The 14,901-nt window shown below is 38.0% G+C and overlaps 1 protein-coding gene across 1 annotated transcript; it reads left to right on the top strand.

Annotated features, from left to right (window-relative positions):
- Positions 1 to 2,765: 2,765 nt before the first annotated feature.
- LOC145204015 (protein transport protein Sec23A-like) lies at positions 2,766 to 14,765 on the top strand. The gene is made up of 18 exons (XM_080076420.1): positions 2,766 to 3,076; positions 3,228 to 3,285; positions 3,441 to 3,596; positions 3,858 to 4,025; positions 4,389 to 4,471; positions 4,698 to 4,842; positions 5,061 to 5,219; positions 5,749 to 5,864; positions 6,170 to 6,293; positions 8,368 to 8,538; positions 9,148 to 9,254; positions 9,661 to 9,814; positions 10,724 to 10,801; positions 11,254 to 11,415; positions 12,579 to 12,665; positions 13,684 to 13,808; positions 14,143 to 14,242; positions 14,524 to 14,765. The coding sequence occupies exons 1-18, from the start codon at positions 2,856 to 2,858 to the stop codon at positions 14,611 to 14,613; spliced, it is 2,304 nt and encodes a 767-aa protein (XP_079932546.1). The 5' UTR covers positions 2,766 to 2,855; the 3' UTR covers positions 14,614 to 14,765.
- Positions 14,766 to 14,901: the final 136 nt, after the last annotated feature.

Genomic DNA, 14,901 nt, shown 5'->3' with positions numbered 1-14,901 from the left:
GTTCAATTAGAAACAACGCACGTACCCATCCTAATAGACGCTGCTCTATCGACGAAATTGGTGGCCCGAATTTACGCTAATTCGATTTTTAGCGCTATATGCAGCAATGTGAGGGGAAAGTCGAAGCTTTCAATGACGAATGTGGTTCTTTGTATAGCGGAAAGGTCATTTTCTTGGTAGAAACCGTTTTGCTGTTGCTCGTGCATTTGTGTTGCCACAAACACAATAAACTCAACTCAACCCATCAACAAAGTTGTTGCAGTTATTAGTGACGCTAGGTTCAAAATCATCACTTTTTCAACAACGTTTTCGAAATGTATACAGCTGCAGTACGGACTGGTAGATATTATGTCTTACTCGACCACACTGTGAAACACCCACGAAAGCGCTTAAACTGCACATTACTGGGCTCCATTTCGCTAATTTTATAATTAAACTTAGAATGGTAATAAACGACGACTAAAATCGCTAGACCTTATAGGCTCTGGTCTGTATGTGTGATATACACGTTGCAACGCTTACGCGTAACCGTTATGTAACCAAGCTTGTCATAAACTCCCAAAAGTCCAAAAAAGGCAAGGTATAACCTGGGAGTAACTCCTGGACGTTGTTTTCGTTGTAAAATATAGCTAAACAAAGGAGTTGCTCACAGACAGATGATCTCAACTTCCTGCTAGTTTGATGAATTGGCATATTTGGGCGCATGTAAATGATCTTCCGATAACAATACAGCTCTTACCAGTTCAAGGTAAAATAAAGGATATGGGTAACACGTTTTACTTTTAAACGATAAAGCGTATTAATCAATTTACTTGTGTAGCCGTTGTTGTGGACAGCTTGTAGGCTACACAAGTCACATAGATGGGTTATACCAGTGGTTCTCAACCTTTTAAGTTTGCGGACCGGTAAACTTTCAAAAATAATTTTGCGGACCGGTGGACTTCCAAAATCAACCCAAAATGTAATCACGACAAAAATATGCAGATCAAAAAAGTATGAAAAATTCAATTAAATGAGAAGTTTACTGTTGTCTGTTTGATATCATACGTGTTAAACGCGGTTCTAATGAAGTTTCTGCAAGTAGAGCGTTGACTTCCACACGATTTCTCTGCCTTCAACATCTTGTATTTTGCAATTGAGATATAAAATTGTAATATATTTGGCGGACCGGCCGAAACGTTGACGCGGACCGGCGGTTGAGAACCACTGGGTTATACGATTTAACTCAACCACTGGACTTCCATCTTTAAAAAATGGCCCAATTAGCAATTTTATCAACAGGCGACGAAAAGTTTATTTCACTTGGTGAAAGACAACATAACGACACAATTGCACTAATGACTAAAACAATCACCAAGCCGGAAATAGCTGCGCAACGTTAAAACGTGAAAGAGCGCAAAACAGTGAGGGGCACAACTGGTGGATGATACCAAAACACGCTGCTGCTACACCGTATTATAAAGCGTTGTGTGATTGGGGCTCACAAGAAAGTGAGGTTGGGGTAGTGTTGGTAAACACGATTGGGGAGGGAACGTTGGTGGGACCAGTCGAGGCGGGGCATATAAACTAACTACACGTGTTAGGGAAAGAGAGTGCGGTTCGATAGGAAAAGAAACTACCGAAAGAACCCCTGTCGGATAGTTTCAAGCGCCAGAAGGAAGAGCACACACAACGATGATAATAATTAAATACTAGACTTCGGACTATTATTGCATTGCTTTAACGAGCAAAATTGTCAAAACAACTTTGCTGTGCTCCCTCAATCGTAGTAATGTTTCTTTAATAGATTTGTCATAAAAGACGGCTTCAAAAAATTTCACAAAAAAGCTTTAACGATTACTACCACAGAGCAATTGTGACACAATAAGGAAAACGCACGTATAGCCTATTTACGCATCAAATTTTGATTTGAGTTTTGCAATTTCGTGTTTAACTATGGCCACGGAAATAAAACTTGCATCAGAAGGGTTTACATTTCACGTTTACCGGTACGCCCTGTGTTGATTTCTATAACTTGCCGACGTGTCTCAAAATGATGACGCAAACAATATTTGTTGGATGAGCACAACATAAATACACGAAAGTTTTTCGAATCAATTTCACGTATTTTGTTCATAATTTTGACATTAAGGTTACATTGGAAAAGTGAATTTTGACATTACATTAGATTTAGTTTAGAACAATTATTTGTTTAATTAATGTTTGTTTATTGTATTATTGTTGTTAAACTTTTTTTTGTTTTTCGTAAGATTATCATTCGCTTATGTTTCGGTACTTTTTGCTTCTTGGCTTTTCAGCTGATTTTGTGTTGTAGTAAATTTGTGAATGTAGTGGCCGAATTCCTTGTTATTGTGTCATTGATTTGTCGTATCTTGTACTCTTTTGTGCTTTATCCTTTCTTGTATTCAGCGTATATGTTGTACAAAACAAATCCGTCCGGTAAATTTCCGATACTTGTTAAACTCCATTTGTGTGAAGTTTGTGAAATAAATGGATATTGATTTTTTAAGTAGGCTATGCTCATCAGTGTATATTCTCAAGCATGCTGATTTGTTTCACCCCAATGTTGTTTGACACTCAGCATCACTGCATTTCAAACAAATTTTGACTACTTGTTGAGATTTTTTTCATACATAGTTTTTTGTGTAAGATTGCATATACTATAGCACCAGATATTCCTTGGTCTGGTAGTGGTATTTGGATTTTACATATTTGAACAAAAAAATAGCATGTTTGATCTTGTAAGAATAATTTTCATGACTTTAATGATGTCCATTTCTTTGTAATTTCAGCATAAGTGTTTTGAGTGTTAAATTTTTAGAAATACAATCATTTTCTGGCCAAGTTGAATCAATATGACAACATACCAGGAGTACATACTTCAAAATGAAGAAAGAGATGGTGTCCGACTTAGTTGGAATGTTTGGCCATCATCAAGACTTGAGGCAACACGAATGGTTGTTCCACTTTCATGTCTATTTACTCCTTTGAAAGAAAGAGTGGATATGCCTCCTATTCAGTATGAACCCATACTGTGTACCAGACACACCTGTCGTGCTGTTCTTAACCCCTTGTGGTGAGTAAAATTGAACCAAAATTGTGTACAGATGTGTTTTTTTTTTAAAGATAAATGCCTTTTTGTTATGTAAGGATTGTTGATTTGCCCTGTTAGACAATAGTATGTCTCTTTGTTTTGTGAAACACTGAATATATATGTTTTCTTACAGTCAAGTTGATTATCGCAGCAAAATCTGGACATGTAACTTCTGCTATCAGCGAAACCCTGTAAGTCTTACCTAATCAGCTCTTGTGTTATAGAACATACCCTGGACCCAAGTTAAAAATTGTACTCAATGTATATATATTTTTGATTGATAGATGGCAAAGTTCAAGCCATTTTATTTACATATGTGGTTTGCTTAACCAAATTGTTTTTGTAGTTTCCAGCCAGTTATGCTGCGATAACAGAAACCCATCAGCCTGCTGAACTCATACCACAGTTTACTACACTTGAATATCAACTACCAGCACAACCAACCATTGGTCCTGTGTTCTTATTTGTGCTTGATACATGTATGGATGAAGAAGATTTACAGGTGGGTTGGTGTGTATTTTTTCCTTTTGACCAGTGACAACAGTATGTAGTTTTCTGTATGTACAAGGCCATCTGTTACCCTTAGTTGAAAGCAAGTCTATCGGTATGTGTAGCTGAGTTGCTGGTCTTGCAAAGCCTTTTATGATGAAAATGTAGCGAACACTTCTTTCAATGTGAAAATTTGTACATGTACATTTAACTTATAAAAATGAAAATTTATGCCCGACAAAATGTGTTGGAAAATATTGCTTTCATCCCACAGGCAATGAAGGAATCACTCCAAATGTCGCTTAGTCTTCTGCCAAACAATGCTATGGTGGGATTGATAACATATGGCAAAATGGTGCAAGTTCATGAATTGGGAACAGAGGGAATTTCAAAATCCTATGTCTTCCGTGGCACTAAAGACTTGGCAGCAAAACAAATCCAGGTGAGCAAATTTGTTTGGAAAGCAATTACTTTCTAGAACAATGTATATGGATCTGTGTATAAGTTCAATGATGAAAATAATGGCCCAAATAGACCTAAAAATGTCACTTATGGAACAGTTACTTTCTATAATTATGGAAAAGTTAATCACTCTTTGACCAGGGTTTTAAATCTGATGAATATTTACTATACTCATAATGACCCCAACTGAATGCTATTGGCAAAATTGGCCAAGTTAGTCACCAAACGTTACACTCATGCTCCACAAACTTGAAAAATGTGACTCAAACTCTATCTTAAAAGTCTTGACTCCCCAACCCTGTTTTTCACTGCACTGTTTAACTAATGCAATATTATTTTGCAGGAAATGTTGGGACTGAACAAAGTTCCTGGTAGCAATCAACCTGGTCAGCAACAGAACAACACTGCGAATTTGCCTGCAAATCGGTAAGAGTGATCATTAAAGCTGTTACTACTGATCGTGGCCAATCACTCTCCAGATAATTGCATAAAAAAAACTTGGAACAATAGATGTGAGAAAAAGCAATCATCTGTACCTATGCTTAAACAAATTACATTCACCTTGTAAAATTGCTAATAAAGCTTGCAACCAGTGTACATCCATTTTATAAGGCAAATCTGTAAGTAAAAATACTTTTTTTTACAATCCTAGATTCCTTCAGCCACTTCACAAGTGTGACATGTTTGTTACTGATCTCCTTGGTGAACTGCAGCGGGACCCATGGCCAGTTAGCCAGGGAAAACGTCCCCTGCGCTCAGTTGGCACAGCTTTGTCCATTGCTGTTGGCTTGCTTGAGGTAAGTTACTCCCAAAGTAAAATGCTTGTGTGTGTCGAAACATTAGCATGTGTAGAAGGCCTGACAAAAACAGTTCGCAGAATACAAGGAAGCATGCTTAGTTGGTGTAAGTTGCAAAAAGGAACCTGATATTTGCACATTTGAAAATTGCTCTATCAACCCTTAAACCCCACAATGTAACTGTATTCTGTACTATTAATTTAAATTCTGTGTTTCAGTGTGCTTTTCCAAATGTGCCAGCTCGTGTAATGCTGTTTATGGGTGGTCCATGTACCCAAGGTCCTGGTATGATCATTGATGATAGTTTGGAAAACACAATTCGATCGTGGTATGATATTGAAAAGGACAATAACAAGTACACCAAGAAAGCAGTGAAGGTTGGTGTTAATGTCACTGTCAATATTTTATCCGTTACATGAATTGCAGTGTGGTTGTTGCATAAATTGATAGGTTAAATCAGTGGTCGGCAACCACTGGTTCGTGGCCCGGTGCCGGTCCGTGAGGGGTTCGTTACCGGGCCGCTTTCTGAAGGTTTACATTGAATCAAAGTTGTAATAACTGTATTAGTTTTCAGTGCTGAACATTTGTGGTTTTTAAGGCCGGTCCATGATAAACATTTCAGTTTCAAACCGGTCCGCAGTGCATAAAAGGTTGCCGACCCCTGGGTTAAATAACCAAGGAGGTGGACATCATTTGTAACAAAAAGTGGAAAATATTTTTTATGTTTGAAAAATGGGCCTAAATTTATGAAACGCAAAACTGGCATATAATTATGCAAAATGGTGTTATTTTGCGAAACGAGTGAAAGCTAACATTACTTGATTCAATGCACATGTGTTTGTATAATTTATAAGGTGAGGACAAAATTTTTGGTTCTAACACATCCAACAATTTTGTGATTTGCAGCATTATGAGGCCCTGTCTACCCGTGCAGCAAATAATGGACACACAATTGATATTTATGCATGTGCTCTCGACCAAACTGGTCTTCATGAAATGAAATGCTGCACAAATCTTACTGGGTATGTATGGATAGTTTCTTTTTGCCTAATGTGCATTGCCTGCTACATTGCAGTTTTTGTGGGTTCCCTTTCTTGTTGTCTTTGCTTTATTAAAGGACACTCTTAGATTAAACACTTCCCCTTAAGAAATGATGAGAGCCACATGTTTTGACACTCATTTGTAAACACTGTCATTCATGCAGCTCGAGTATACCAAACAATGGCATTTTTAATTAAAGTAGGCGCCCTTTAAAGGCCAACCTCAACTTTGGTCTTTAACATTATTGCCACTTTCCTTTAATTTTCGATTCTCGGTTTTTCATCAGGGGCTTAATGGTGATGGGCGACTCGTTCAACACTTCTCTCTTCAAGCAAACTTTCCAGAAAGTTTTCTCCAAAGATTCCAAGGGGGAATTTAATATGGCATTTAACGCCACTATGGAAATCAAGGTAAGAATAACAAAGGCATTTTATCCGGACTCAATATCGACACAGAGGATTTTAGGGTTACAGTTTAAATATACAAATTCTATTTTGTCGGGGTACATCATTGAGGTGGCCTTTCCGTCAACGTTTAATTGATATCGCAATATGAAAAGTCAGATTTTATTAAATTCACAGACAAGGCTACTATGAGTTTTGACATTACTTGTAACACTGTGACGGTGCTGTAAATAGTTTTGGGCAAATTTGACATATGTGTTGCTATTGTGTTTTTTGTTAAAATCCAAAAATGGCCTTGCCTTATGAACGGCGTTACTCGATAATTAAATTAACAGCGCTGGTTTTGCATATGTTAGGGTGACATTCAACTATGCACTAATACTGCGGCTAAATCAATGTAGTTGTCAAATATATATTCGTTAATATTATAATACCTATGCAAAAATATTAAGAATAGTTCATAAACGTGTAAAACAACCGGATTAGAAAATTGCCCTTCAAACAAATGGGTCTGCCGTAGCCGCTGAACTTATCCTAAACTTAAAGTGTACATGGGTTTGCATAAACTGCAAAATTAATGACTTCGGTCAAGGCATGTGATTCGACTTTCCTGTAGCAAAACCACCTGCAGATCAGCTGATCGAGCGCCAGTCCTCTCTTTCCTAAAGCCTGGCGCTGTGGGCTAGAATCCCACCGCAGGGTAGAGATTTTTAACATGTTGTTTTAATGAGCTAATATTGCCAAACCCAAAATGGCTTTTGTAATGTCAACCTTGTCGCCGTTTTAATCGATACATAATGACGATACGAGATCCCATTACCCTTGCCTTCCTTTTTAAGCTCTCGAATATATTAGTAATCCTGTTAGTGTCGTCTTGTTAAAAATGCCATAAGGGATATGGAATATGACAAGGTAATTGTGTAAATATGCGACGTTATGAGAATAAGCATGAAATTGAGATTTTATTAAGGAGATTTTCTACACTAAAAATAACATTTTCTTTGCAGTTATTTTTAGGTCCTTGCACTTAAATTAAAGTCCAGTTTTTGACACAATATTTTTTTGTTTTTGTTTTGTCATGACTTCTAACGAACATGTAAGCCGGTTTAAGTTAGTTTTAAAAAAATCAATTCCCCAAAACTACATAGTAGCAGTATGCGAAAAGCTGTTAAAAACTTTTTCTGCGTTTTAAACTATCTATACTGAACCTTTTCCTTGAAACGTTACGCTCAATTGTACAATTTTGGAAACACAGCCATAAACGAAACACGGGACCATATGCCGAGCCATGTTGCTCCGGAATTACTGAATTCTGTGGTTGCCATAAACTACATGCCCTGCGTCAAATCCAATTACGCTTACTTAGTGCCGTCGAGGCAAACTTGTAATATCTTGCCTCAGTTCGTTATAGAAGACCACGACATTGTCATCGCATCAGTTTTTACACTTAAACTTGACGGTTAGGGTAAATGGAAAGCGACGCCTGGCGAATAATCAAGTTACGCTAAAACATTAAAATTAACGTCGTCCCTCGAAAATGAGCTTGTCGCTTAAAGATTTAGCTAGGAACACCACTTTCACACATAGTATTGAAGAGAATAGAGTTTCGACGAGAAAAAAAATCCTTGAAGTTGTCAATTTTGCAACTGGGACCATTAACAAGTTAATGATTGCCATGACATTACATACGATTTGCTTGGATTCGGAAAAAGTGTTTGTTTTTACTTGTTTGAATTTTAAACCACCTCCCTATTTGCATAGCTGTTAATTGCTCTTGAATGCAATTGGCCCAGGATTCAATTTTAACAATTCACACATTAAAAACTTTAACATTTTTAAGATTAAAAAGATCCTACTAAAAGATTTCGCGCGTGACATGCTGACTGTGTCTTGTGTTTAAAAGCCTTGGGTCTTGAGCGTTAAGGCGATATTTTTACCCTGTTCAAAGTTTCGACCATAAATGCGGTTTGGCCGACCGCATAAACCTTGCTGCAAATCAAATTTTTCAGGAAAAATCACTATCACCAGTTAAACAAGCACAATACGCTTTTAAATATTTTATATTTACTGTACTTTGCAGGCGTCACGCGAAATCAAAGTGAATGGTGTGATCGGTCCTTGCGTGTCGCTGAACGTCCGCAGCCCCAGTGTATCGGAAACGGAGATTGGCATTGGTGGAACTTCACAATGGAAAGCAAGCGGAATTGACCCATCGACAACTTTTGCTGTGTTTCTCGAAATCGTCAACCAGGTGAGTTTAAAGTCCTGTCCACAGATCAGGAAGTAAAAGGAAACAACGGACTCCTTCGAGTAAAACGAATTAAATCAATCATAAATTTAATAGCTACATTCACTGTTAATTTTGTTGTAAGCGAACAGTGATTTTCAGTTGGATCTTTGTACTTCAACAAACTGCGTTGCGGTTGGGCTGAACATTTGGTCGACAAGTTTTTTTCATATATATTTAACTTCGTAAAATAAATTTCAACGTTGACACTGTGGTGGACAACATAACGTAAACGGTAGTCCAATTTCGTAGCTTTTTCAAAGAAGTTAAGATCATTTTGAAAATCGGGCAAACTTTTAAAGCTGCTTCAGCTTTAATTAGTTAAATAAATTGTTGTTAGAGCAGCGTTCGCACGTGACTGTTTCCCATTACGTAATTGAACAGCACGTTGGAAACAGTTCAATACAATAACAAGGTAGAAACTGCATTGTGGTTGGGGAGCAATTGGTGGTGGGTGCTTTACACATAGAAAAAGAGCAACCAGTGGAAAGAATTGATTTCCAATTACCTCGCCCTTGATTAACTTCCCACTCTGGAAAATTTTCCAAAACAATATCACTTGTGTGTCTTCAGCACAACGCTCCAATCCCACAAGGCGGCAGAGGAACGGTACAGTTTATTACACAATATACTCACTCAAGTGGTCAACGCAGGGTCAGAGTCACCACCATAGCTCGCAAGTAAGCATTTCAAAAGTTATAGTTTGTTCGCTTATGTTGTTGTTTGTGTACGCTGTATCTTATAGAAGCGTTTAAAATCTAAATACAGCTTGATATTAGCATGGCTAAATTTGTTCCGGGTAGCTATTTGTGGACATTTGGAACATACAACTATGAGAAAATCAAAGTAAAAAGGCCGCTCTTTACTACCTTTTTCGTTGCCTTAGTTATTCTTTATTACACCATTGAACCATACGGATATATGTGGATTGGAATGGGGCAATTGCTAAACTAGACATTTTTTCCAATTCTTTGATTGTTTATGGAGTAGTTTTCGTGTAATACACCTCGGCTTGGACGTCCAAACATTTTTCGCCCACTAGCGCCATATACTGGTCACAATCACCAATCGGTATTTATTTCGCAGCTGGGCCGACCCTAATACTGGACAATCTCATATCGCTGCTGGGTTCGACCAAGAAGCTTCCGCAGTTCTCATGTCAAGACTCGCAATACATCGGTCGCAAAATGACGAGGGACAGGATGTTTTGCGATGGCTCGATCGAATGCTGATAAGACTGGTAAGTATATTTATGTTAAAATTAAAAATACGTTGTTTCGTCTAGTAGTGTTATCAGCGTTTTATGTGAGAAATACCGAACGCCATAAAATGCCAAATACACCAAGACGCTATTGAATTAGCTAAAAAATTGGTAAATATGTATTTTGGAAAGACTGCACAGCTTGAACTGAAGACACACCACCTGAAAACTAAAAACACGTTCTATTTTTTATGTTACCGACGTGTTGTATGAGAAATGTCGTATTTGTAAAAAATCAATAATGCCCTGACTTGATGCCAAATTCACTTAGACCGTTTTAAATAACCTGTTCAACGATAATAATTATATTCGCGCATATTCATAACAATCGTCTTGTCCCTTACCTGACCTTCACCCTGGGGTCGATTTTTATATCATGACGTAACCTGGCGCATTTTGGTGATTGGGCATGAATAAATAATGCCACGTCATGTTACGTAGATGGATCAACACAAAAAGCCGTTAACTGGTAAATTTTTTGACATCCCTAAAGACATGTTTATCACAATTAGGTTCGATAGCCAATCTTGTTGTTACCTGCTTAAATGCTTTTACCAAGATATATATTTTGGTCCCGTCTCAAATCGTATTAACCCAGAATTTAAACAGTTGCGTTGCCCAAAATTAGCTTCTGAAATTGGAGCTGGTTTGTCAAACTTGAAGTAAAAAGTGGATCAGCATCACGTGACCATTTCTAAAGTCATGATTGGTTTAAATAGAATATGTTCTTGAATATGGTCTGAATGACTATTACTCCTCACATTCTAACACACCCCTCTCTGATAAACGACGTCACACATTGGTTTATCGACGCTGGGATATTAAACTCTCGCCAATGACCTTTTATTTCTGACCTTTTAAAGTCTAACACGCCTCTTTCACTTACAGTGCCAAAAATTCGGGGACTTCCAGAAAGATGCGCCGGAGACCTTCCGATTCGCCGAGAACTTTTCACTTTACCCGCAGGTATATGTTGTTCATTGTGTTTAAGCCGACTTGTGACCTCATAATCAATAACGATGCGTCCTTGCGTCGTTGTCGCATCATCGCCTCTGATATGCGAATTATCTTACATTTTGGTAATGCGTTAATGTGTTTCGCGGAAAGTCGTGGATTAAAATCGTTCAATATGCGTTTTTCTGCACGTAAGTGGTTTACCGGAATGTGAAGTTTTGCCCCAACGTTGAATATTATGTAAGAGCGTGGGTTGTGACAAAAACTGTTGTATCGACCACTAGAATAATGTCACCCAAGATCCAAAGGGAGATTTCAACCCATAACCAGTGTCTGTCTGTCTGCTTCACACAGGATTTATATCGCAGCTCTAAGCACTTTGGGCGTTTTCACACTTATTTTTTTTATAAAACAAGTAAGACCTTAAAAATGTAAGTAACATAAAACTTTTTTCTCCATTCTAGTTTATGTTTCATTTGCGCCGTTCAAGTTTTCTCCAAGTATTCGGTCACAGTCCTGATGAAACGGCTTACTACCGTTACCAGTTTGACAGACAAGATCTCACCAACTCGCTGATTATGATCCAACCCGTCTTGTACAGCTACTCGTTTAACGGACCTCCCGAGGTAAAAAAATCAACATTTCTGTATTATTTCATAAATAAAACCGAAATACCTTGGTCTGCGAAAATCACCTTTACGTTTGTTTTGGATTTTATGTGGTCGTTAGTGGACAATTTTGTCTTTGTCTATGTTAGTCGAGGAATGTTTTTTTTGCATATTACTTAGGCGCAAGTATAGGTTTTCATTCAGTGGGATCCGGATTTCCAGCCATATCCTTTAAGGAGATAAAGCGCCTCTCTTTAAACCTAAACCATCTTCATTTTCTTGTTTCACACGTCAAATCAGTTCAATTTAGTTACCATAGTGGGTTTTGCCAGGTGATGTTTGTGTACAAAACAGATAACTTATAAACAATTTAATATGGTTAAATGCATTAAACTTTCACTCACCCGTTTACACGTCTAAAATAAAGTCGTTAGTGTTAAGGGTTGGAACATTACATTAGTGGTACATCGATTCCTAGAAGTGTTGCAAGACAAGTTGTTTGTGCAGTCGTTTAAAATGAGAACCCCTCCTCTAGGCCCTAGGGGAAGAAAAACATGGTCTTTCCCCTCTAAACAAGTCATCAACAGGACGACGCATTCTCATTTAACGTCACTGCGCTTGCTTTAAACCGCCTGTTGACGCGAGTACAAAGTCAATTAAGAAACCCCTTCAGTCCTCATGCATATTTCACCACAAACCCGCGCGTGCAGAGCCCATTCCTTCGCAGTGTTTTCCTATAACGTGTGTTTCCGTTCACGTTAATGCATTTATCAGCTTATCTGTTTCGTGGTGAACACTCATTAATCGTCGCCGCCCGATCCCCACTAAGATCCTACGCCATTAAAAATTTATCGGTGATTGCGTACCAGCCGAGTTTGCGCTGATTGAAAATCGACGTCCCGGTAAATAGACTTTTTGCCCCGCGTTTCTTGCTAGAACCGCAGCTGGCAAAAACTAATTATTGAATGCATCAAAAGGTATTCGTTTATACCTATTTCTGTACAGTACGCCGAGCCAATTTAACGTGTACTATTGCAAAAAGGGGGTAAATTTACCATAAACAAGTGTCTTTCCCAAATTCCCCTCTTGCTACAGGGTAACTGAAGATATATTTGAAACATAAACTGTAATGGAAAATTGCGTTAAGGAATACAGCAATTACTTTATTTCTGTGATTTCAGCCTGTTTTGCTGGACAGCACGAGCATCCAACCCGACAAGATTCTTCTTCTCGACACTTTCTTCCAAGTTCTCATTTTTCATGGCGAGGTATGTAAAAAACAAAATGCATTAAAAGACGACAAGGCGTCAAACGTTACTATTATAAACATAGCAGAAACGAAAAATTCCAGCTTAACCATTTTACAAATTGATGATAAGCGACGTTTTCTCAATTGAGCATTTGATTACTGAGTTGCAAATGATGCGCATTATTTGTGACAATGTTTAGTTCACTAAATATGTCTTTAGAATTTAGAAGTATTCTATTTAGCGTGCACTAAGTATGCTCGGGCTAAGATGACATCACACTTATATGACGGAACAGTTGATACGTCGCTATTCTTTTATCATGCAAAACAACAATGCGAAGCTACTTTTTCGTTGGCCCGCATCAAAAAGACACAACATCTTTTGAGTAAAGGCTACAGTATTGATTAAGGCAACGCTTTTGTTTTATTTTCACAAACCTTAATTATCGACGCTTCCACCAAGTGACCCTGTTGAAAAATTTATAACGGGGTAAACATCCGTTGTAAAAAAGGCAATTCTGACCTCTGAACCTTAACCCCCGACCCTCGAAAATGCCTAAAAAAGGCCTTTTCTGTTCAATACCGTTAACAGCGAACCCCAACAAACGTTGAATAATTTGTAAGGACGTTTGGTTGCGTCAAAAATTATCTAGTTCTCAAATCTCCGACCGGGACGTAATTAAACCCTGCCACCGACAGTTCAGATGTTGAAGCAGTTTTCGTAACTGTCTGTCATTTCAACGTGTGTTTACGTTAAGGAAATGCCACGAAAAAAATATAGGTCGACTCCTTGGTCAGTTCGGCTTTAAATAATTTAGCCGCACATAAAATTCGACCAAACAATTTTTGCATTGTTTTTCATCATCGTATTGGGTGCCTTGGTAGGGTTAAAATGGCTCCGTTCACAAACGGAAATTCTACTATAAACGTCAGAACTTACATCACACTAAAGTCCTATAACAGAGCAATGATGGTAATCAATTAGAATTAAGTAATAGAGAGACTTATATTGTGAATCGCTGCTTTGTGTTTCACAGACAATCGATCAATGGAAAAAGGCAGGTTACCACGAGAAACCGGAATACGAAAACTTCCGGCAACTCATGCAGGCACCGGTGTTTGATGCACAGGATATTCTTGCTACGAGGTTCCCTATTCCAAGGTAAACATTTGCCCGCAGTTCTGACCAATATGGATAGTCATATGTTTTAACTGACATTCTATCCAATAGTGTAATAATGATATACTGTTTTTACCTCTTTACTGGTAGTGCCCACGTTTTTTGTTGTTCACCGTATATATTTTTGGAAATTGAAGTAGATTCCCAATACTGGTGGTAACGTAAGAATACAAAAATAGTTTTTTTGTTTGGTACACGTTAGTTCGAAAGAGTATTTTTAGCGTTTGAACCAACAATTTGACATGTAGCGCTTGTGCTCCACCTAGCGTTCAATGATATTTTTAATTTTAACGACTGATTGCTCTGTTCCTTGTAGATATATTGAAACGCAGCAAGGAGGAAGTCAGGCGCGATTTCTTTTCCACAAGGTCAACCCGTCGCAAACTTATAACAACACGATGTTCGGTGGGCAACAGGTAATGCTGGTTCCTTCAACAACAAAAACGGTTTTGTTTGTACATGTGAAATCAACGTGGTTATGTAGAACTTAACAAAAATGATTGGTCGTCTGTTTAACGTACCTTTTAGCTCTGTGTAGTTGTCTTGCTTACAAGTTCGTTAGGAAACGTTTGTTGCAACAGGAAAACCACATGGTGACGTAACGTAATATTAAATCTGCTATAAATTGTTTGGTGATATGTGTGTTTTCTATCACATATTGATTTATGCATAAACTATGCAATTTTTGTTTTCTTAGGATGGCTCAGCTGCTGTTTTAACAGACGATGTCAGCTTACAAGTGTTTATGGATCATCTCAAGAAGTTGGCTGTGTCAAGTGCATCATAAAAACGAAGCAATCTCTTAGGTCGTATGTAGAACAAGTGGAACAAAAGGACGACAGTAGCCTTACGATTTCGTTGCAATACTTCTATTCCGTAGCCCTGCTTTACTTTTTACCGATAACGACGTTCGTGTTAAATAAATAATATTGAGTCTAATATTGGGTCCATATATTAGAACAGGTGTTACCAAACTACGCGAGGTCATTTCATCCGGCCCGCGACCACATTTTTTGGTTTGCCAAGTCGTATTGATAGCTTTGTAACATTCAAAAATTAATCTACTCCTTACGAA

The sequence above is a fragment of the Phallusia mammillata genome, chromosome 1 (genome assembly GCF_965637545.1).
Source record: "Phallusia mammillata chromosome 1, kaPhaMamm4.hap1.1, whole genome shotgun sequence".
Classification (NCBI taxonomy): domain Eukaryota; kingdom Metazoa; phylum Chordata; class Ascidiacea; order Phlebobranchia; family Ascidiidae; genus Phallusia; species Phallusia mammillata.
Note: the sequence above shows the minus strand (reverse complement) of the source record. Positions and strands in the feature narration are given on the sequence as shown.